The following is a 22,700-nucleotide window of genomic DNA, read 5'->3' as shown; positions in this document are numbered from 1 at the left end:
CAGATGAGTAAGTGCACAGTGAATGGAAATCCAACCTACACATTCAGGCAGTTAACTTATTCATTGTGACAACTTTATTTGTTTAACTTCTGTGGATAGTGTCAAATGAGATATTAGAAAGCCTCATGGTTTTTCAAATGCCTGAAACAAAACTTCCCTGAAGGGATTTCACTGGAATTTGCTATAATTAGGAAAAATGAGAGTACAGACCCCAAAGCAAAATAAAAGCACACAGCAGAGCCTTGACCAGAATCCCATCCTGAAATTCTGTTAAATGAATTCTTTCACATCAGGTTCAAATATTTTCAGGCACAGACTTCTTGAAGGAGTGTGCTTTAAGCAACACACAGAAATTTGGGAATAAATCTTTGCCCATGAGTGTTGTCTGAGAGTTCAGCTCAGCTCCTCTCTGACCTACAAACTTTGCTTTGACAGATGGGTTTAATCTGTCAGACCCACTGCTGCTGTCCATGCAGTGGGGCTCCTGCTCTGAAGGTGTTTCTGTGGATTTGCATTAAGATTTTGAGATCTTTAGCTGAAAGGCAGGATAACAAAATCATTGCATAGTTGTGGTGATGTAGAATATCAGTTAAAGGATGTGCTCAAAGATGCATAAGAATTTTACTGCAGGAAATGGGTTAACTAAGGCACTTCTCTGCCAGGGTAATTTTTAACAAAGGAAATTTTCCAAGTTGAAGAGCACAATTCACCTAATTATCACAGTTGGTAGGGATGATGTCATCATTTGGTAGCCAAAATAGGTTATTCAGTTGCATAAGACATTTATTTTGACATATTTCACTCAACTCCCATTGTATTTATAATCATAAGGATAAAGTCCATTGGGTTTGTTCTTTTATTTTTAAAGTGCACATGGTTGGAGTGGAGAAGATAGTTTAGAGGTACAGATATTCTTCTACAGCAGAACTGTAAATACATGTACACTTCCTTGACATTTATGGATATTTTCTGTTCCTTTAACCACTTGACTTTCATTCACCTTTAATTTTACAGTGCCAAGAATTAAAATGATCTGTTTATTCTTGGTCAGTTCTTAGAATAAGAACTTCACTTTTAGTTCCAGTTGGATTAGAGGGGTTCTATTGACTTGTTTTCCTTTGCAGTGTAAAACCCTGTCTGGGATCTGTGACCACATCATTTCCCTCTCCTCTGACTCTCTGGTGTCCCAGTCTGCTCATCTCGAGGTCGTTCATCTCACCAGCATCATGCCCAGTGAGGGGCTGGTAAGCAGCAAAGCAGTTTCCAGTTTAGCTCTTAGAATGCCCAGCACAAGCCTCAGTTCTTCGGGGCGATTTGGTTTTGGAATTTATCAAGAAATCAAAATGTATTTTTGTGCAATGTCCTAATTTTTTTTTTGTAAGCTGAATCAGATTTCTGAAGGTGGTTTAATTGACATTTATCTAAACAAAGGGATTGTTTGGGGTCTTTCCAAATTAAGAGCTGTTTGACCTAGGGCTTCACATGTAACTGTATGAGTGTTTAATCTGTGATCCTTTGACAGCCAAACTGCAGTTTTTGGAATGTACTGAAATAATCCCCAAATGCAAACACATACAAATAAAATTAACTAATGTCATTCATGTGCTTTCAAAATGATTGGTGGCAAGTCTGTGCCTTGGACTTGCATAAATGGAGTTCCATGCCTCCCTAATGATCAGTTCAAATAACTTTCAGAAGTATCATCCCAGGAACAAAATAAATCTCTTGTATTTGTGAATTGCTGCTCACTGAGCAGCCTGGTTGGATGGCTCTGGACATCCCAGCTGCTCTGCATGGTGGTGGGTCCCAGCAGTGAAACGTCCTGCAGGAACAGTTTCAGAATTATTTGACTGCAGCTTTCAAATATTAATGTACTGATACTTTTTTTGGACAATGGATTTTTGTGACATTTTAGTGGTTGGTGGGAGGTTCTGCCTCCCCTCTGCAGTCCCTTACTTTGCAACCATTTGCTATTGGTGAGCTGTAGGAACATAAGGATTGTGCTTGGGAGCCCAAGACCCCAATAAAAGCTGGAGTGGAAGGTGGCACTGCAGGTGCTGGAATGAGCCGGGCTGCTTTTCCCAGCACAACCTCCCAAACTGCCTCCAGCTGCCTTCTCAGAATTCTTTTTATTTTTATTTTCTCCCTGCAAGAAGAGCAATTCAGGAATGTCGCTTCTGGGTTGAAGGAAGCAGTCGTAGGAGGAAAATAAGGGGGAAGTGGGGAGTGAAATTGGCAGCCATGAGGCTTCTCCACAGAAAATCCCCAAACTGGCAAATCAAAACCCACTTGAGTGCCACTCTACACCTTGTGACACGTTTCCTGTTTGTAATTCAGCGTGATTTACAGATTTTTAATTTCTGTTAGTTGAGACACTTTGTATTATTTCAATATCTTCCTCTTTGTTCTGACATTGAATAGCGACAAACGTCATATGCAAATACTGCCAGAGTTACAAGGGCATAATTACTCTGAGGTATGCATATTAATCTGAGAATGACATATTTTAATAACATGAGGGGGTGTTGTGTGACTGCACAAGTTTACTTTATTCTTAGGCTGATTTAGTCAACAAAGAACATTACCACAGCATAAAGCACATTGAATTTTAATTCTGTGGCATCGCAGATGCTCAGCCCAGTGTGTAATCCTGAGCACAGCTACAATTCCCTCCCTGTGCTGCTGCATCCTTATGGCCAAACTTGTTCCCTTTATGGCCCAGTTTCCCCTCTAGCTCTGATTTCTGGGTTAGTGCAGGGAGCCCAGGAAATACAGGTCAGTACATTTGCAGGAGATACACTGTGAATATCCCAGGGCTTTTGACTTGCATTAGGATTCCTACACCCTGCAGGCCAGCACTCTGTGTGCCTTTCCTTTCTATGCAGAAATGGGATGGATTTCTGCTGGTCTAATTAGGGGAAAGTTCATTGTCAGTGCTGCAGAGGAGGTGAACACAGAGGTGCATTTTTCTGAGAGGATGGAGCACCATGAGCAGGGCTTGGTGCTGCTGATGCTTCCCATGCAGTGATGGCTCTGCATCAGGCTGGTGCAGGACAGGAGTGGAATCTTCCCCAAAAATAGCATTTCCTGAGGGGAACTGAGATGTCCTGGTGTGCAGGCTGAGGCAGGTGTCTGTCAGGAGCTTTTGGCAGCAATTGCCCATAAAGTGCTGGAATGTTATTTAAGCTGTGGAGTGACCAAGGTGAGAGCTGGTGGCTGAGATGTTGGGGCCTTTCCTGTGGTTCACATTCCCCTTTTTCCTGGTAGAACTTGAGGATCTGTGCTGGAACGGCCCTGGCTGGATGGACTGGGGCTGAGGAACCCCTGTGTGGTTCTCCAGCCACAACGTGCCCATGAGTTAAGAGCCAACAAAGGAGCAGGGAGTGGGCACTGCTGACAGAGGACATGAGACAAATACTGCAATCAAAATTGCCTGGCAGTTTCTCCCTTTTTTTCCCCCTTTTTCCCTTAGATGAAGTGAAATCACAGTGAATGAGTGAGTTTTCTGTGCCTAATTGTGAAGGCACTGTAACGTGTTAGGTTGGAAAGTTCCTTGTAATCAATTTTGCTGACACTGTGTTCTGTTTAGAAGAAAATATGAAAAAAGGACTATAAATGGGAATAAAAGAAAAATCATGTGAAAAGGAAAAGAAAACATTAATCAGAATCAAATATAGAACAGAGTAATGAATTACAAATGGCTTTCTCATGATTGTATAGAGGATTTTTTTCCACAGGATATCTGCTCCATTCAAGAGAGAAATGAGCACTATTCAGTGAATGGAAAGTATTCAGAGTTCCATTTTTATCCTTATCATTCAGTGTAGGGGTTGAGGCCTGATTTACCACACTCCAGCTAAGCTCTGCAGTCCCTGGAGTTACTAATTTCATCGTGAGTTGTTTTATTTATTTTTTATATGGCCTTCCTGAGTGCTTCACAGACACTAATTAATTCATCCTCACAACACACTTGTGAAAAGGATACTGTAATTTTAGTTTTAGAGGTAGGAAGCTAATGCACAGCAGTTGGTGTCAAAATCACCAAAAATGTGTTTTTCAAGAGCGGCTTAATGTACAATTTTTCAGAACATTTTTTACCTTTATAGCATAAATTTTAAACACAGGCTCTCATGGGTTTAAATGTAGCTCTAATTTTCAGAGCTACTGAGAACAGGGTTCATCCAAGGTTGGCACCTAGAAAACAAACACAATTATTTGCCACTGGAGAAAAGTGTGTATTGTAAATCACTCAGATTTACCAAAGAATTCAGTTGTCTGGAATTATATTCAGCTGACCAAATTATGAGTCTTCCCAAGTTTTCAAAACCCCCAATGAGCCAGGAATCCTATTGACATTGCAGAAGCTCCCACATAAATGGAATTAATTTCCAGGTCCAGGTCCACGCAGTCTGCATTGAGTCAGAGCTCCTGCAGGGCACTGTCTGTGTGTTTAATTGTGTAAATAAATTCTGGATCATAAAGCATTTTCACAAAGGGACTCTGAGTCTTTGGAATGTGCATCTTCAGTTCTAGCAGTTTGAACTTTCCGTCTGTGCTTTTATGAGCTTTATGTCACCCTTTTCTTTTTTTCCTCTCTAAAATAGCTTCTTTGCATTCAGCTTTATTAAAGCCTGGCCTTATCTGCAGCCCTCCCAGGGCACTCTGTGTGCTGTGCTTTCCTGGCAGTTTGCTGGACAAAGGAATTTGCATTGGGAACACTCAGTTTGGGGTCTGTTCCAGGTCCTGGGGACTCTGTTTGCATCCTGATCTCTGCAGGCATTTGTTGGCCTCCAGAAATATATTGGGTTTTTTCCCTCCCTTTTTCCATTCCTTCCCTTGCTTCACCAGTCAAATTGGTTCCTCCTTTTCCCTATTTTGCCACTGATTTTTCAGTGGAGAATACTGAAACACCTTCCATGTATTTTCTATTTCATTTTGAAGTAACTTTAAGGATTGTAAAGCACTTTTTCTCCTGAATTGTAGTACTGGGTATGGTAATACCATTAATATCTGAAGTGCACAGCATAATCAGCACGAACAACATGTCGGGAAGGCAAAGCTTTGTTTCAAACAATCAATTTGACAAACTTCAGATAAATTCCTGCACTAAGAAAGTATTAAATTGTGAGAATCACCATTAGCTCTGGCAGAACATGCAGACATAAATTTTTAGGAAATCGAATAGGATAAAATAACTTTGTGATTTAAGAAAATTGCCTCCTCACTTTAAATTTTTTGGCTTGATGGATCCACAATAAACCCTTGAGCCAGGAATTTGGGTTGCTGTTGGCAGCTCCTGAGCTTGCTGCTAAATCCTTGGGGATGGAGGTTGATGAAAGGCTGGAGAACCTTGCTATGATTTACCTCCTTCTGTGCCCAGAGCCAGCTTTGGAGCAGTTTTGCTGTCACATAAACAGGCAGCATTTTATTGGAGATTTTATAGAGATACAGAATGGGATCAGAGAATGGTTTTTGAAGTTTGGGGCTTTTTTCCCCCCTCCTGCTCTTGGATGATTGGAGATTGTCCATGGTGAGAGATTATTACAGCCAGTATTATTTCAGATGAAACTTATTTTTTTAATCTTCTGAACTTGATGTCCAGCTCATGTACCCAGAGATACTTCTGTGTAAGATGCAGCTTTAATCTTATTTGATGAGATTAATGATTCCTCTTAAGCAGGAGATTCTAAACAGAGAGGCAGTTGGGGTTTTGTTGTTTGGATTTGTATCTTCTGATGTCTGTGAAATGTTTTTCTTCTTTTCTTCTGGAATAAAGGAGGACTTTTATCCCCCTTCCTTTCACTTTTTTATTTTTTTTTTTCTCTGTTGTCTGATCTTCCCCCTCCTGATAGAATCAGTGTAATCAGACACACTTTAATTAAGATGTATGCTGTTAATATCCAGAGCCTTCTTAATTTTTCTGTAGAGGGAACTTTTCCTGTTTCATTTTAAGAATTTAAAGAAAGCAAAGATTTTTATTTATAAAATAAAAATTTTTATTAAACCAGCTGTAATGTTGGAAAACAAAAGAAGCTGAACAAACAGCCAAGCTGTCAGATGCACAGAACCTTCTTTATGAAGGATTATTCATCTATCCAGTGTCCAGCTACCCTTTCCAATAGTGCATCTCTTTTTGAGGCATTTGCAATTTAAGGTGATGGAAGCCAATCTTTCCCATTTTCACAAGAAAGGAACTGCAAGGTAAGCAGGAAGAAAAAGTGGAATATGAAGGCAGATTTTTAATAGGAATATGCCTGGCCTGAAACTGTCAGGGTGTTCATCTAATTATTTCGAATTATTTTTAAAGGCTTACAGAAACTTGACAAATTTCCATCATGCTTGACATGTAAAGGTTCTCATAGCCTAAAAGCCCAAACAAAACCAAATTTTCTTATACGGAAGAATAAAAGTTACTATCTTAAGTATTTTGAGAGGTGGAAGTTGTCTTGCAGGAAGGAAAGTTGAGGTGTTTAAATTTGGGCAAAGGACTGCAACATATAAGGCAGAAAAAAAATTTGAGAAGGAGTTTTTAATGGTATAAAATTTAAACAAAAACTCCATCACCTTCTCAAAGCACTATCATGGCATTCATTTAAATGCATTTGTGTAACTTTGATAGTTGCAATAAGATTAAAGAACCATTTTTATGGGGCAAAAGATCAAGGGGTGTAAGAGTTCCCTGGTTTACTGTGGCATTAAAAATCTGCATCTTTGCTGTCACTGCTTCCCTGTGCAGGAATAATTGTTGACACTTAAAACCACACTGCTGTCATTATATCCTGCTTAATTAGCCAGGTGATTCTGCAAGAAAATTTTCAAGGAAATTCCCCTGACAACTGGATATGCTGTTTTCTGGGGAAAAGTCTCTTCAAAATGGGGTTTTAAATGGTTGATGCCTTCCCATACATTTTCAAAGGTCAGATTTTAATTAAAAACCTTTAATTCACTTTGTCACTAGGGGACAGTGGCAGAGTTGCTCAGAAACAGCCAGGGTTCTTGATTTGATGCCTGAGAAACATTTCCCTGTTCTCTAACATAGGTCAGTGTCATTCTGCAGAGTTTAATAACTGATGTGTCAGGCATAAAGAGCAACTATTTATTTCTAAATGTTCACCAGTCTGAGCCATCTTCACAGAGGAGAATCCTTGACTCCTGCCTTATCTCGAGATAAGGGGTACAGCTTGTTGTTCTTTTCTCTGAGATCATTGTTGGCATTCAACAATAAACCAGAGAGACTAAAACCCCTTTCTTGGGGGGAAAAAAAGAAGAAGAGAGAATAATCATTTTGAAGAAGGACTCCTGGGATATTTTGCTTGTAAGGGCAGGAAACAAACCAGTAAGGGAACAGAAAGAAAGTTGGGAGCTGAGTCATTGGGATGGACAGGGCAGGTTGTGACAGGGAAGGACAGGGTAGGACCGGCCTGGTGGGACAGGAATGGACATTGCTGGGATGGACAGGGCAGGTTGTGACAGGGAAGGACAGGGTAGGACCGGCCTGGTGGGACAGGAGTGGACATTGCTGGGATGGACAGGGCAGGTTGTGACAGGGAAGGACAGGGTAGGACCAGCCTGGTGGGACAGGAGTGGACATTGCTGGGATGGACAGGGTAGGACAGGGTAGGACCAGCCTGGTGGGACAGGAATGGACATTGCTGAGATTGCAGAGCAGGAGGGAGGCGGCAGAGCTGGATGGAGAGGGCAGCAGTGGAACCTGGAAGGAAAGAGAGGAGAGAGGCAGGAGAAGCCTCCATGCCTGGTGCAGGTGCCACTCCAGAAGGGTCTCTCACACTGGCCAAACCTGTGGATGTACCTGGTCACTCCAAGGTGACCAAACAATTCTCTGGATAGCACTGCCTGAGCTGAACCATATGAAGTAAAAAATTTATATAAGAACTTTCATATTTTTTTACATAGAATAATCTTTCCAGCTTTCCAGGTAAATATATGTCAAGGGGTTGCTCTGCTCCTGTAATGGTCAACAAGAAACAAGCTCATTATTTTTCTTCTGGGAAAACAAGGATGAAAGCTCTGTGTAGGATAATTTGAAGGCTATGAGTCATTCACTAAAATTGTTTATTTTTTTATATATTCTTAAATTTTAATAAGCAGGATGAAAGAGCAGATAACAGAATGTAGGGTAATTCTGTGTGATTAGTCAGATTTTATGACTCTCCAATGGCATCTGTTAAGAGATAAAATTATAATTTTATTTTTTTCCAAAAATACACAGAGATTAAGAAGAGTCTAAGAACTTTAGGAAGAAATAAGTGGTAAAATGTAGTGCAAAGTTTAGCACTCTGTCCTCTTGTGGCCTTAAAGATTTTGATCTGTTGGGATTTTTGAGCAGGGAATGAATCTCGTCAAAGCAAGTGGGATGTTAGGACTGGGATATTAAATTTGATATAAAAGTGTGGCTGGAAATATGTTCCTGAGGATGAGCAAGTGCTAAAAGAGCAGGAATGTTGTGTAATGTTCTCGTGAAAAGTTCACTGTGGAAATTCAGCATAACTCACACTAGGTGGGCAAAATTTCTGCCCAATTAAATCCAAAAAACCCCCAAAAATTGGGTTTTTAATGGAGATTCCCCATCCCATTGTCCATGGGAGCCTTCAGCTTTCCAGGATCCTCTTTGTGACCTTGAGTTGGCAAAGGGAACTTTGTCCTTTGCTGCTGGAGGGACCACAGAGACAGCAGAACAGCAAACACGGATAAATTAAACAGCTCTAAAAAGGAAATTCTGAAAGGTTCACCAGCAGCTTCTTTCTTTCAACTAATCCCATTTTGTGAAGCTGATTTCAAGACTGGCAAGATTCAATTTGGGTCTTTGGTTTTTATAAATGAAGTAGTTTGTAAAGCAGACTAATTTAAGAGAACAAATGAGATGGGGAGTAAAACCTAAAGAAGAGTTTCCTATGCAATAGAGTTAAGCAATCAGGTTTGGACAATCTTTATTTTTAAGATTTCAATACATTTAAGATTTGCTGAAGTGGAATTCGTTTACATTAAGGCAGAAGTTACATTTTCCCATGAAAAATCCAAACAGAGCTAGAGGAGGTTGCTCAGGGCCTCATCCAGTCACAATTTGATCATCTCCAAATCAGAGATTCCACAGTGTTGCCAGCCTGTTCCAGGCTTTTATTTTCTTGATGGTAAAACTGAAAAAAAATCCTTACCCAAGTTCCAATTTGTCTCTTGCTTCTCATGCTCCCACTGTGAGGAAGAGTTTGGCTCCATCCCAGTTCAGGCACTTGTGGAGAGCAGTATCACCTAAACTTTGTGGGATTTTCAAGTTTTGGGTTTTTCTTGAGGGGTGGGGAGGTGGTTTTTGTGTGCCTCACCCTGCCTGAAGATCTCCATTAGCATTCAGGAATCTGGAAATTGCTTTCTCTGAACAAAATGTTCTTGGTTATTGCTGGGGACTCTCAACTTTGGGGCTGTGACAGCACAAAGTGATGCAGAACTATTGAAAGAACAATAAATCAGCAGCACAATGTACCAATTAGATTAATTAGATCTCCAAAGTGATGGATAAGGGTGCAGTGGGAAGAGAGGGGAAGCTCTGGCCTGGCTCCTGAGAGGGAAACAGGAGCCACTGGGGCTCTGAGTGTGTTCAGCTCCACAGATCCCTGCTCTGGGTGTCCCTTTCCATCTCGTCAGTCTCCTCCTTCAAGCAGAATTCTTGATGGAATAATTACTAAGCTCCTGTTAGTTCACTAAGCTCATTTCCCCCATAAATTAGCAATATGAGCACTGGTCTTTTCTGAGTTTGGTTCTGGCTTCATTTTTACTGCATCAGGAACTCTTTGAAAATGGGGCATTTAAGTTTAAAAACCTCTCCTGCACATGCTTTCAATTGCAATACTTCTTTTATGTCATTTGTAATGAAAAGAGATCATGTTAAATATTTCAAATACTGAACAGGAAAAAGTTTTTATGCTGATGCTCCGTGTTGAACTCTGCTCACAAACTTTAGAATGAAAAAAAGCATTAAGTGAGAAAACTCTGCTATTTATAGAGGTCTTGATATAGATTTGTTACACTTAGATTTGCAAATGTTAATTGACCACAGCTCCTTCCAGTCTGTTCAAATGTTATGGTCCTTAGAGAAAATCTATTATTTAAATTATCATGCAAATGTCCTGTATTTCTTTCCTACAGATATTGATTACCCTTTTTGCTCCTTATTTTCCAGGGAATGTATATCAAATCAACATATGATGGACTACATGTAATCACAGGAACAACAGAAAATGTAAGATTCTTTATTTTAAAATACTTTCATAATGCTTATAATTATTTTCTGTGTATTAGCAGTGCATTTTTTAATATGTAAGTTTGCTTTGAACCCAGCCACTTTTTATTAATGTCTTTTTTCCTTTTTTATGTATATGTATCAAATTACCTTTGTAAAGACTTAGTGCCCTTGAACACAGACATAGAAAAGCCACTGTGTTGAAATTATTAATCACTAATGCTATAATAAAGGAAATTCTCAAACTTCTACCCTCATTAATTCCTCAAATACTCCTTTCTAACAACATTCACACACTTTCTCTCTTTTCTCTTTCTCACACACTTTCCTTAATATAAAGGAAAAGTGGTTTCCTTTATATTAAGTATGTTATATTTTATGTTTTCTATCATTTGTAGTAAATATACAGAAGAGATCAATTATCATTTTCATTGTAGCCCCAGAGGTATTAAAAAACCTGAACTAAAATCACAGAGAGTTTTGCAGCTCAAAGATCTGTGTGAGGTTTGAGGGGGCACTAAAGAGTGTGACAGGAACAGCAGCTCAGCTTCTAAACATCCTCCTTGTTCCTTAACGTGCAGTTCATAATTATAAATTTGAATAATTAAATTGCCTTCAACTGCTGCCATCTAATTACTGTGACAGACTTTATAACACAACCCAGGCTGTGGTTCTCATCTTCCAGTCACTGCTCCCACTCAGGCTCGGCTCTGTGCAGAGCTCAGAGCTGGGCAAGTGACAAGTTTAGGTTTTTGGAATTATGGATTTTGGAATTATGGATTGCTGGTGCCCAAGGAGCATCACATGAGCTCTGTGAGATGTAAATCCTGCCTGGCAAGTGCCAGTGCTCTGCTGGCCCATATGGGTGAGCTCCATGTGGGATATTTTAATGGATTTATATACATTTAGTGGTATTTATATGGGTTTTGTCAGTGCAAACCCATGGAAAGCCAGATGATTTGTATGTCACAATTTGGGAAGACAATTCTAATGCAAATTAAACTTGAAATTTGTTTGTTTATATTGTCACCATTGGCAGCATTTAGAAGTCTAAAAATAACTATATGTGTATCTTGGGTGCTGAAAATTATGACTTGATCCATCTTGATTATGTTGGAGAGATTATGTTCATAGATTGAATTACTCATGCTATAATTAATCCATTTTTTTACAGTAATTCTAATTCATTTCAGAAATATAATGCAGTTTGTAGGGGAAATATTGATATATTTACAATTGAAATTCAGAGGAAGAGTTACTAAATTGCCAGCCACTAGAAATAATTTTTTTTAATTTGGACTGTCAAAACTTTTTGCTACGACACCAGCAGAAGAAATTGCTTTTTTTGGTTTTGCTGGAAGTGTAATCACATGTGCAGATAAACCAGCTTCAAAGACCTTTAACTTCTGGTGTTTCAGCAAATTGATTTTTCATTCCTTTTGAAGGATAATTGACCTCAGAGCCAATGTTTAATTAGCTCAGCCTCATCCAAGTCAGGAAAGCAGCTAAAAAGAGAAAGAGCCAGGCCTTTGCTGTTCAGCTGAATTTAACCATTATGGATGGAGGTGTTTCCTGCAGCTTCCTGCTCTCCTCTCATGCCCCACTTAAAGCCAAGAGTTTGTTAAAGTCACTTTGAATTCCAGGAATATTCCTGTTTCGTGTTTGCTCCTGGGCTGCCAAAATTCCACAAGTTTCCAAGAAAAGGAGAAAGTGGTTCTGGAGCCAGGTGGGTTTTCACATCCCCACCTGAAGTGTGGGGTAAATTAATATAATTTAAATAGCTCCTTGTTGTAGGGCAGGAGGGCTCAGGGGCTGGAGATGGGGTCTGGCTGCTCTGCCAGGCTTCAGCTCAGAACTGGAGCCCCCAGCCAGGAGTGACCAAAGTCCTCTGAGAGGTCAGGCAGGGAATGGAGAACCAGAGAAAAGGCAGGGAATGGAGAACCAGAGAAAAACTGGGAATGGAGAACCAGAGAAAAACTGGGAATGGAGAACCAGAGAAAAACTGGGAATGAAGAACCAGAGAAAAGGCTGGGAATGGAGAACCAGAGAAAAACTGGGAATGGAGAACCAGAGAAAAGGCTGGGAATGGAGAACCAGAGAAAAACCGGGAATGGAGAACCAGAGAAAAACTGGGAATGGAGAACCAGAGAAAAACTGGGAATGGAGAACCAGAGAAAAGGCAGGGAATGGAGAACCAGAGAAAAACTGGGAATGGAGAACCAGAGAAAAGGCTGGGAATGGAGAACCAGAGAAAAACCGGGAATGGAGAACCAGAGAAAAACTGGGAATGGAGAACCAGAGAAAAACTGGGAATGGAGAACCAGAGAAAAGGCAGGGAATGGAGAACCAGAGAAAAGGCTGGGAATGGAACACCAGAGAAAAACTGTGAATGAAGAACCAGAGAAAAGGCTGGGAATGAAGAACTGGCCCCCAGCCCAGAGAGACCAAAGAGCTGCCAGCGCTCAGGCAGGAGAGGGGCTGGAACTGGGCAGGAAAGGCTGGGGGTGGAGAACCAGCAGTGGCAGGAGGTAGAAGCTGTGCTTGGAGCAGCCCAGTCAGGCTGGGAATCACCATGTCCAGGGCTGGCTGCTTGCCCTATTGGCTGATTATTGGGTAATCAATAATTGGGTGATCTCCTGCCCCCAGAGCCCTGCATGGCTCTGGCAGTAGGGACTGACCCCTGGGGGTGATGAGTCTCTCTGGCATTTGATTCAGAAATAATTGCAGTCATTTTCCTGTCAGTGGCAATTTGGGTTTTTCTTGCATTGCCTCCTCTTCTCTTTGCTCCTTTTATTTGTTTATGTTTTATGTTTTTAATCTCCATTCACAAAAGGAATGAGTGGGATTTTGGGTTGAAGACAGTGCAGCTGAGGAGCTCTTGCCTGCAGTGAGGTCATGACCATGAACTTCTCCATGAACATCACTTTAGTTCAGATAAATCCTTTCTTCCTTTGTGTTTGACACGTGCCTCCTTTGTTGTGTTTAACAATTTATGTTTTAGGCTGGCTCCAGGAGCTGTCCAGGAGCTCAGCTACATTTTGGTAACAGCTTTTTCTCTGTGCAGTTCTTCAGCAGGATTAGAGCCAGGCCACCCCCTCCAGCTGCAAGTGGCTCCTTTTCTGCCTTTCTTAGGAGCCTGTTTGCTTGGCAGGGAGCTTGAACTTTTTCTGGAGGATTATTTTGCTTTAAAAGTTTCAGCACTGTTTGACAAGGGACACTCAGTCCTCTCCTCTCTCTGACCCTGTATCTCAGGAGTAAATTTCCCATCTTGTCCAAATCTCCTGGCTGAACAGCCAACTTCCACTGGGTTTATTTCCCAAGGTGACGTCTCAGCTCTTGAATTCTTTGTGGTTTTTTCCTCCTGAGTGCCAGGCTGGTGTGCTCTGTGTCAGTAGAACACCTGTAAGCCAGGGCACAGTGCAAACTCTTTGCCTTGAGGTCTCAGCTCTCTGCTCCTGAGCCTGCTGATTTCCTGAATGCCCCTGATTCCTCTCACAGATTTAAGATTTCATCAAAGCTTCTAAAAGTTATTTGTACAATAGTAGTTGCCCGTGTTTTAGTGGCTACTCAATGGGTTCTAACCCATTTTCATCTGCTCAGAACAAGCTATATTTAGGATAAGGGAGTTTTTCAGCTCTGGGATCACGAAATTATGTGAATAGTGTGTGTACATAAAACCTCCTGAAGAGCAAGTCCCTTACAACCATTTGTAAATTACCATGTCCTGTGTTCAAATGGTTCATTTAGCACTGTTTTGGAAATGCTGGAGCTGGATTTGAAGCTATGAATTCCCTGTGTGTGCAGAGCATCTTCAGCTCCCCTCAGCAGTGACGCTGCTCTGTAGGGGACTGAGCCCTGCTCTCTGTCCCACACCTGGCTGGCCCAGCCCTGTCCTGGGGCTGTTGTAACAGATTGAACTCCCTGAGATGTGAATTCACCCAGGGTATTCCCAGCAGGGTCATGACTGCTCAGCTAAACACAATGGAATAGCTCAACTGGCCACAAATGGCAGCTGGAATTCTAGGCTGGAATGGCAAATGGAATTCTAGATTACTCCATCAAATGCTATCAGAAAAAATATTTTTTCCTTATGAATATGATCAGTTATCATTATTTGACGGCAATAAGACTTCTTTAGGCACAGCTTTCTTGCCTCTTTCAGCATTCATTGTTTTAATTCCTGCTCTTTTCTTCCACCTCCATACCCTCCCTGTAAAGTGATTTTTTTCTCTCTTGTCCTCAGTCTCCTGCTGACCAGTGTAAGAAAATCCATGCTGGTGATGAGGTGATCCAGGTCAACCACCAAACTGTGGTAAGTATTCTGGAAATTCAGTGCTCAGGCTTTGCAGCACAGAAAAGTAAAAAAGCTGGTAAAAAGTACTAATTCTTCTTTGCCCAACTATATTATTATTATTTATGTCTTTTAAACATCATATTCACTGCTTATTCTTAATAAGAAAAGGCTCAAATTGAGTCCATAACCAGCCCAGAAGGATTAAGCCAAATTTACATTTTGCACAGCTGCTGTTCAACATCATCTTCTTCTTATATAAGGAGATCCAAGAATATTTCCTTGAAGTTCTTAGACTTCTCATTATGCACTTGCCAGCTGGTTTAACTTCTCCTCTTGAAGAGAATTTTGCATTCTGTTTAATGCAGGATCCAGATTAATAATGCAGAAGTGCTGTAACAGCCATGTATGCTGAATCTGTTGGGGGGAAGATATAGAAATGATTAAAGTGTTGATAGGAATCTGCCAGGGTTGGGGTTTGGGCATTCTTGGATGGGGATTTATTTTTAAAATATCCATAAGCAGGTGGATGCTCTACCTCAGTATTGCAGTATGTAATTTAAATAATAATTGATTCTTTATATTTAAATAAAAAAATAAAATATTAAATATAATTTATTATTATTGCTAATAATAATAGTAATAGTAATAGCTCCAGTATTGCTGGAGCTACAGGTGAAAGGAACACTGGTATTTATTATTTCTTAGGCATGCCTAGTGAAAAGGACAATGGTAACTTCCTAAGAAACTCCTAATTTAGCAATTTCACTTTGTCCTGGTGAACCCCATCTCCAGACATAGCAGATGCAAAATTAAGAAATCTCTTTCTGTCTGTCACTTGTGTGAAGTGGAAATATGAAAGTCTGGCTATTAAAATCTTATGATTAGAGAGCAAATATTTTCTCTTGAAAAGGAGTATAACTTATTCATTTACACTTTAAATGTTAATGCAACACACAGCTCTTATCTGTATTAGAGAGTTGTCATAGTTACAAGCTGAAATATGCATTAGGCTGGCTTTCTCCATCAAACACACTCTTCAAGTGACAGATCTGATTTAATCTTTACTCCCATAGGTGAAATCCCCCATTCAGCTTCTCAAGAATTGGCTTTTTTAGCGACTCTTTCCATGTCTGTTATTACAGCAGGCTCAGGGTGGTTGATGCTTGTAATCCCTTTCCACCTGAGGGCACAGGACCAACAGCAGAGTCAAGTGCCATAAAGACTTTTTTCCTAAAAAATTCCCCCCCCCCCCAATAATAAATTAATTATTCATTCTGAAGTTTCTAACAAGCCAAGGAAATAGATAAAGGGCACTGGTTCTTTTGGAAGCTCATTCTTGCTTTGAAATGGCTGGGAAAGTCTCATTATGTCTTCACTTTGGAAAATCAGGCAGCAAAAGTGAGGTTTGCATGGTTCAGAGGTGTGTGGCCAACTCTCACCCTCATGGATTTGGAGTTTTAATATTTTAAATGTCCCTTAGATCTTCAAGTGTCACTTCTGGCACTCCTTGCTGCAAACCACCCTCAGCTGTGCTCCTTCTTCCCCCCACTTATCATGTGTTCATGATCTATATTTTGCTTATAATTAGCATTATTTCCATTAGTGAACTGGAATTATTCAAAGGCAACAGCTCATTAAATTTCCACATAATCAAAATTCTAATATTAGCACGACCAGCTCATATAAAGGGGTGTAACCCATTTGAAAATAATGACTGGGGAGGGTCAGAGAACTTGCAGATCCCTGGTGTTCCTACAGGTTTTCCAGAGAAGATTTTATTTTGGTTATCCTAACCAAGACATTTGTTTAAGGTTGATGTTTCTGTAGCATTTTGGTACCAATATTTTATATTATATCAAATATAAATCCTTCAACACAATGTGTTTGGAAGAAACTGTCCTGAAGATGATTAGAAAATGTCATTTTTCCTGCCACTGCTGGCAATACTTCCCTGGGCAGAGAAAGTATGGATCTCCTTTAGCAGATTCCAGTCCCATAGCTGGCTACCAGCACCATTTAATCTGATTTTGACTGAACCAGGCCAGTGTATTTTCTGGATAAATTCATATTCATTTAATATGATCATTTGAGTTTTAAACTTTCATTGATGTTCCCACAACCTGTAATAAATTGCTCCGGTAGTTAATTATTCTCATTGCTGGGGGGGGAAAAAGTCATTTTATTTGTAGTCTATATTTGTCTGGCACAAGCTTCCAGTCCTTTGATCTTGATGTATTTTTATCTCTTAAATTGGAGAGCAGGTTTCTCTTTTAGGGATTTTCAGGATGCAATCAAATTAGCTCATCACTCTTTTTTTTTAGTAAGGTGAATAATTTGAGCACTTCCAGTTTGTCATCCTAATGCACGATGCTCCTCAGCATCCTCTCTAAATTCCAGCTGCAGCACCCTGCATTTCTCACAGGAGTTATGGAGCTGTCCAGGGCAAGGCTTCACTCATGGGCAGGGCAGAACTGTGGTGCTGAAAGAGTAAAAATGAGATTACAGAGCCTGGAGCTGCTCCAGGGCAGGGTCAGGGTGGATTGCAGGAGTTGTTCTCCCTGCAGAGGGTGGTTGGGCACAGAACAGATTCCCCAGGGAATGGGCACAACTTTTCACAGTTTTATTTTATTTTTCCAAAAGCTTTTCATGGAGTTGAGAGTTAAAAAGTGTTCAGGAGGTATTAAAGGAGAGCTGCTTCCAAATTATGTAATGCAACAACTGAAAAAGTGAGAAATAAAAGCCTTTCCATGTGGAATCTGGTCTAACCAAGGAACACTCTGTAATACAATTACAAAGATCAAAGAAAAAATAATAGTACTTTAAGCAAGAAATTAATTAAAGCAGGCAATTCACCACTGGCTGTTAAGATCATTTAATCATTATCCAATTTCCTTATTTGCTTTTCTGCTTTTTCTTGCTTATAAGATTTTAATAAAACAGTGTCAGAAACTTTAAGAATAAGTTATACATTCTAAATTACTGCCAACCTAACTCTTTATTTTTCCCTAAAATATAACAGGCACCAATTCTGCCAATGCCTTGTAGATTTTTACTTCCTCTCCTATAAAATTATAGAGAATACTGAAGATGCCACTGTAGCACTTCTTTGTTTGCTAAATTAAAAATTACTTTTTAGGAGTTTTACTTAGGAGTTTACTTAGGAGTTTTACTGCTGCTTAGCTGAAATAGTAGATTTTATATTGTAATCATTTTTCAGCATAAACTTATGAAAGTTAAATTGTGTTAATTTTCCTTTTTAGTTAGTTTTTCAGACAATTAAAATATTGAGATCAAATAAATATTGATTCATCTACCTGACCACCTGTAAAATATTTTGTCTCCTTCTGGATAGAGAAGTGATTTGTAAACAAGGGAAAACTGAATTTCTCTGTCTTCTATTCTTTGGTGGTTTTTTGGGTTGTTTTTTTTTTGGTTTTTTTGTTTTGGTTTTTTTTTGGTGAGGGTTAGGATTTGAAGGTTATTTCATAGGACAGAGAGCAATAAGAAGGCTTTTAGTAATTCCTGTTGAAAGCTCGATGTTACTCAGGAGCACCTGGCAGGACTCCAGGAGTCAGAATGTAGTAATTAATCCCAAACCAACTGAGCACCACAGAGCTGATGTGACTGAAAAATGGCAAAGATGAACTTGGAATTAATCAGGAACAGGTTTCCAGGAGAAACTGAGTTTGGATACCATTGTCTTGACATTAGTAATATCTTGTCTGCAATAGTGTGTGACCTCCAGGTCGTTTACAGCTATCAAAGGTGTTCACTTAGATAGGAGCATTAAAAAATGTACTGGGTAAAAAGGAAAATGTGTCATCTGTCTCATAGGAAGAGGAATTATTTAGGGATTTCAGTTTGGTTCACTCAGCCAGCTGGGGCTGAGACAGAATTCCTCTTTCTCCACAGACAGAGGCAATAAAGACCAGAAAGAGAAACAAATCCTCAAGGCATAAAACACTGCTGTGCCAGAGCAAGAGGCCACAGAAATATCTGTAATAAATCTGTTGTGCTGCTTGTTTCTTATATTCTCCTGAAGCAGCTGCAGGTTTTAACTGAATTATTTGCATTTTCACACACGAGGTTGTTCTTCGGAAGGATGGATCCTGTGATTTCAAGGGCACAGAAGAAAGATGGGGACAGATTTTTATTAGGGTCTGTTGTAGAGGGGCAATGACTTTATACTGAAAGGGGGGAGATTTGGATATAAAAAAAGGATTTTTTTTTTTTTGCAGTGAAACACAGGCACAGCTGTGGCTGCCCCATCCCTGGAAGTGTCCAAGGCCAGCTTGGACAGGGCTCTGAGCCACCCACTTGAGAATGTCCCTGCTCCTGGCAGAGAGGGTTGGACTAAATGACATTAAAATGTCCCTTCAAACCCCAAATATACTTTGATTCTAAATACATGATCAGCAGCCTAATGCCCTTTCATACTGTTCACTGTCAAATTACATGCTTGAAATTAAGTGTGTCAAGAGCCTGGCACAATGAAATCATTTCAGCACTAATTTATTTGTGTGAAGACAGTCATTGAATTAATACCCTTGGTGTCTGTTTGCTGAATTGTAAATATGAGTCCTAATGAGAGCTCATTTTAGGTGGAGGTAATTCTGTAAATGTAGTGCCAGGTCACACCATCTGTGTTTCAGCACACTCTGTGTTGGGAAATGCAAGCAGGGGAAAAAAAAAAAAGGACAAAAGCTGTCATGAGAATTTGAACTTCTTTCCCCAAAAGATGTCCTTCTGTTTCCAAACAAAGTGCCACATGCTACTGATTGTCCAGACCCAGCCTTTCAGAAAGGCTCAGCAAAGCCCCTCTTCCAGCAGTGGATCTTGCTCCTTCTTGGATTCTTGCTGTGTTTCTCTGTTGGTTAATGAAAATAACTCTGTAAGATAATGGGAGAACATTTGGTTTGAAATCATCAATTCTTGTTAGGAGCAGCTCGAATATTAATGAGAGTGAATCAGCTACAGGTGTTAATGACGAGCTTCCCCTTCAGTGACAGAAAAGTCTTATGATCTTCCAGCACATTTTTGTCTAATAATAATTTCTGATTTCCATCTTAATCAAACCAGCTCTCTTGATTAATTCCCTAATGAGGCAAAGTGAATTACTTAAAATATGAAAAGATGATAGTCTGCTTCCTTAAAAAAAAGTTAGGTTTATACCAGCTGGGTTTTTTTTTTTAAATGTAAATATGAAGAGAGGTCAAACTTTGCAGGTTCAAGTAAATATCCAGATGGCTTTGCTTATGTATTTGAAGAGTCATGAGGGGAAACATCTGTCCTGGTTCCTGTGAGGGGTTAGTGCAGTCAGAGCAGAATTACTTGTTTTCAGGTGCTGTGCAGTATAGTAGGATATAAATATTTAGAAAATATTTGGCACAACTGATTTCCAGACCAAATGCCTGAAAAGGGAGCTTTTAAATTCCTGTTAGTTATTGCTCTGGGTCTCCCCACCCCAGGTGATCCAGTGAGCAGAGCAGGTACAAATCCCCCAAGCAAATTCAGGTGTAACCTCCCTTCCTGCTGTGAGGGACACTCAGTATTTCTGTATTCCTTACAACTTTTCCATTTTCCAGAGTCCTGACAGGGTTTGGGAAGGCAGTGAAGGAACTGAGGACCCATTCCTGCCTTGTCCCCAGAAGCTTCAGGGAAAGCAGAGAAAGGAACAGATGCCTCTGTCCCCGCCCAGCTCCACCATCTGAGCTAATTTTTACTTTTGAATTCCTGCTATAATAAATAGGTACAATGTGTTTGGAAGCAATTGGCAGGAAGGGAATAACTGCTCTGGGGACTCAGACCTCTGGAATCCTCTGATAAACACCACCCTGTTCCACAGTTCAGCTGTTTTCTCAGTTCCTTTTAAGAGACAAATATATCATGCACTTCATGCCTCTGCAGACATCCAAAAATGCACTGATTTTTTATTTATTTGTGTCCATCTGTAGGATTAGGAATTTTTTGTATGAATTTTTCCTACAGATCTGCAGTGAGTCATCCCCAGGCAGGTAGGCTTTCTTTTGAAAAGGGAGAAAAGGTGCTTTTCCAGCAGGAACAGAGTTGGGATTATAACAATGCTGAAATCCCCACTGCTGGGAGGATGCTTTCCAAATCCCATTCATGCAAATCCAGATCTTCTGAATGAGAAGGAGCAAAGTCATTATGAGGAGAGTCTAAAGGAGTTATTGGAGAACTGAAAAACACTGATTTGCTCTTAATGAAAATGGGTTATGCCTTTCATGTTTTTCTCAACATATTAGTTAAGGAGTCCCAGCTACAAAATTATCAGGTTAGGGTCTACAAAATTACCTCAGCATTGTGGAATTTCCTGGTAAAGGAATTTATTGTTTTAGCAATTAATATTTTTGGAACTAGTTTTTTAAAAGTTGCTATATTCCTAATTTTCCACCATATAGTTTCTATGAGAAAACTAACAAATCCTTTAATATAGACAGGATTCCACAGGTTTCTTTTGCCTGTTTGTTTTTTTTTTTTCAACACTGAGGATGTAAAAATAAAAATTAATCATTGCGGCAATCTTAATTGTAAACTATGAAAATTTCAAACATCTGTCTCTGACCATTTTGAGTGAATTCTTTTGCATCTTTCTGTGTTTCTGCCATCTTTAGCATCTAAATTAACATCCATCTTCATTTTTGGAGGAAAATGAAAAGTACCACATTGGTCTTTTATTTCTTCATTGTTCTAATGTTAATTTAACTTTCCTTGCTGAAATATCTTAACCCATTTTGTAGAATTCAGTTTTGACTGTATGGGCTGAAAATCTTAAAGGAGCAAAATACTTTTGTGGAGAATGCATCTTAGCAGAGCTAGAATTGCTTTAAAGATTGATTCTTTAGGAGTAAATGGCAAAATCTGACTCAAGGACTGGTTTTCAACTAAGATTTTTAATCCACTGTAATGACTTCTCTTTTTTCAAAGCTATTTTTAGTAATACAATTTATAATAAGTTGTCCAAATTCCTGAGAGCATTTTATCATTGCCCAGTAGTAATGACTGCAGACGGTGCTCTGATAGATCTTGGTATTTAATGGTTTTGTCATTAAGGTTCTCATTGGAATAATTTATCCTTCCCTTAATTATTAATCATTCTTTTCTAAAAGGAGCCCATGGAACTCTAAGGATTTCGGCAATCTGAAAATTACATCAATCTATAAAAATCAAAGAGGGTTCCACTTGATTTCTGTAATTGAGTAAAAGAGAAAAAAAAAATATGGCCCGTGTGCCTTTGTAAACACAGCCCAGACTGGAGGAGATTTTTGGGATGCAAGCTGCCATCCTTGCATTTGTTTGGATGTTCCCTATTTACAGTTGCTGCTGTTGTCTGGTTTCCTGTGGCCAGTGCATTTTTAGAAAGTTTTCTATAGAACAGCAGCATTAAAAATAGAACAGAACTTTTAAAAGCTTTTAAAAATCCTTTTTGGAATTCCAACACATCTTGCAGTTCTGTCCCAGGTGGACGTTCACAGTGTGATCCTGGCCTTGGCCCACTGTGGAGGCAGCTTGGAACCTGACAGTCATATCCCAAATTCTCTCCAGCCCTTGGAAAAGCACTTTAGTTCCAATCTCTTGGAGGTTGTTTTCTATTTTCCCTTCACCTTTTTGTGTAATCAGATATTATCTTCCTCTAAGAGGAAATCATTACAAACTCCACCTGATATAACAGGGCGGTGAATGCAGACTGTTCTGTGCCTGAGCACCTAAATAATTTATTGTCCTGCTTTTTAATAGCAGTGGGGATTCACACTTTGGTCAGAAGAGAAACTATTATTAAAATGTTATTATGAGCTCTGACAGGTCTAACATGGCCAGTATAAAAATATTTACTGCTTGCATGTATTGGTGCTGGTGCTGTTCTGGGGTTCACCAAACTTTTCATTCTCCCAGGTTCATGTCAGGGCTGGTGCAGCTGCCTTGGGAAGGTTGTGTCTGGGAATTGCTGTATGGACACAGCATCCCAACTCCTGCAGTGCAGCTCTGCTCAGATTTGTGGCAGTCACAGCATTTATGGCAGGTCTTTACCATGGCCATGAACTACTGCTCTAAAAATCTGCTGTGAGTGGGACAGAAAAGGCAGGGGAAAGAGAAAAGCCCTAAAAATAAATTTTCTGGCTTTGTGTATAAATA

The 22,700-nt window shown here is 39.8% G+C and overlaps 1 protein-coding gene across 2 annotated transcripts in view; it reads left to right on the top strand.

The window, feature by feature from the left end:
• The window catches only part of LOC139597161 (connector enhancer of kinase suppressor of ras 2-like), a 175,386-nt gene that overhangs the window by 93,413 nt on the left and 59,273 nt on the right, over positions 1-22,700 (top strand). For both annotated transcript variants that reach the window (XM_071442186.1, XM_071442187.1), the window contains exons 7-9: positions 1,125-1,244; positions 10,193-10,252; positions 14,496-14,564. In XM_071442186.1, the coding sequence (XP_071298287.1) occupies positions 1,125-1,244; positions 10,193-10,252; positions 14,496-14,564 (249 nt within the window). The remainder of the gene's footprint in view (positions 1-1,124; positions 1,245-10,192; positions 10,253-14,495; positions 14,565-22,700) is intronic.

This window comes from Agelaius tricolor, unplaced genomic scaffold (genome assembly GCF_023055355.1).
Source record: "Agelaius tricolor isolate 1412-34295 unplaced genomic scaffold, bAgeTri1.0.p SCAF_17, whole genome shotgun sequence".
Classification (NCBI taxonomy): Eukaryota; Metazoa; Chordata; class Aves; order Passeriformes; family Icteridae; genus Agelaius; species Agelaius tricolor.
The sequence above is the reverse complement of the archived record's forward strand: the minus strand, read 5'-3'. Positions and strand labels throughout refer to the sequence as shown.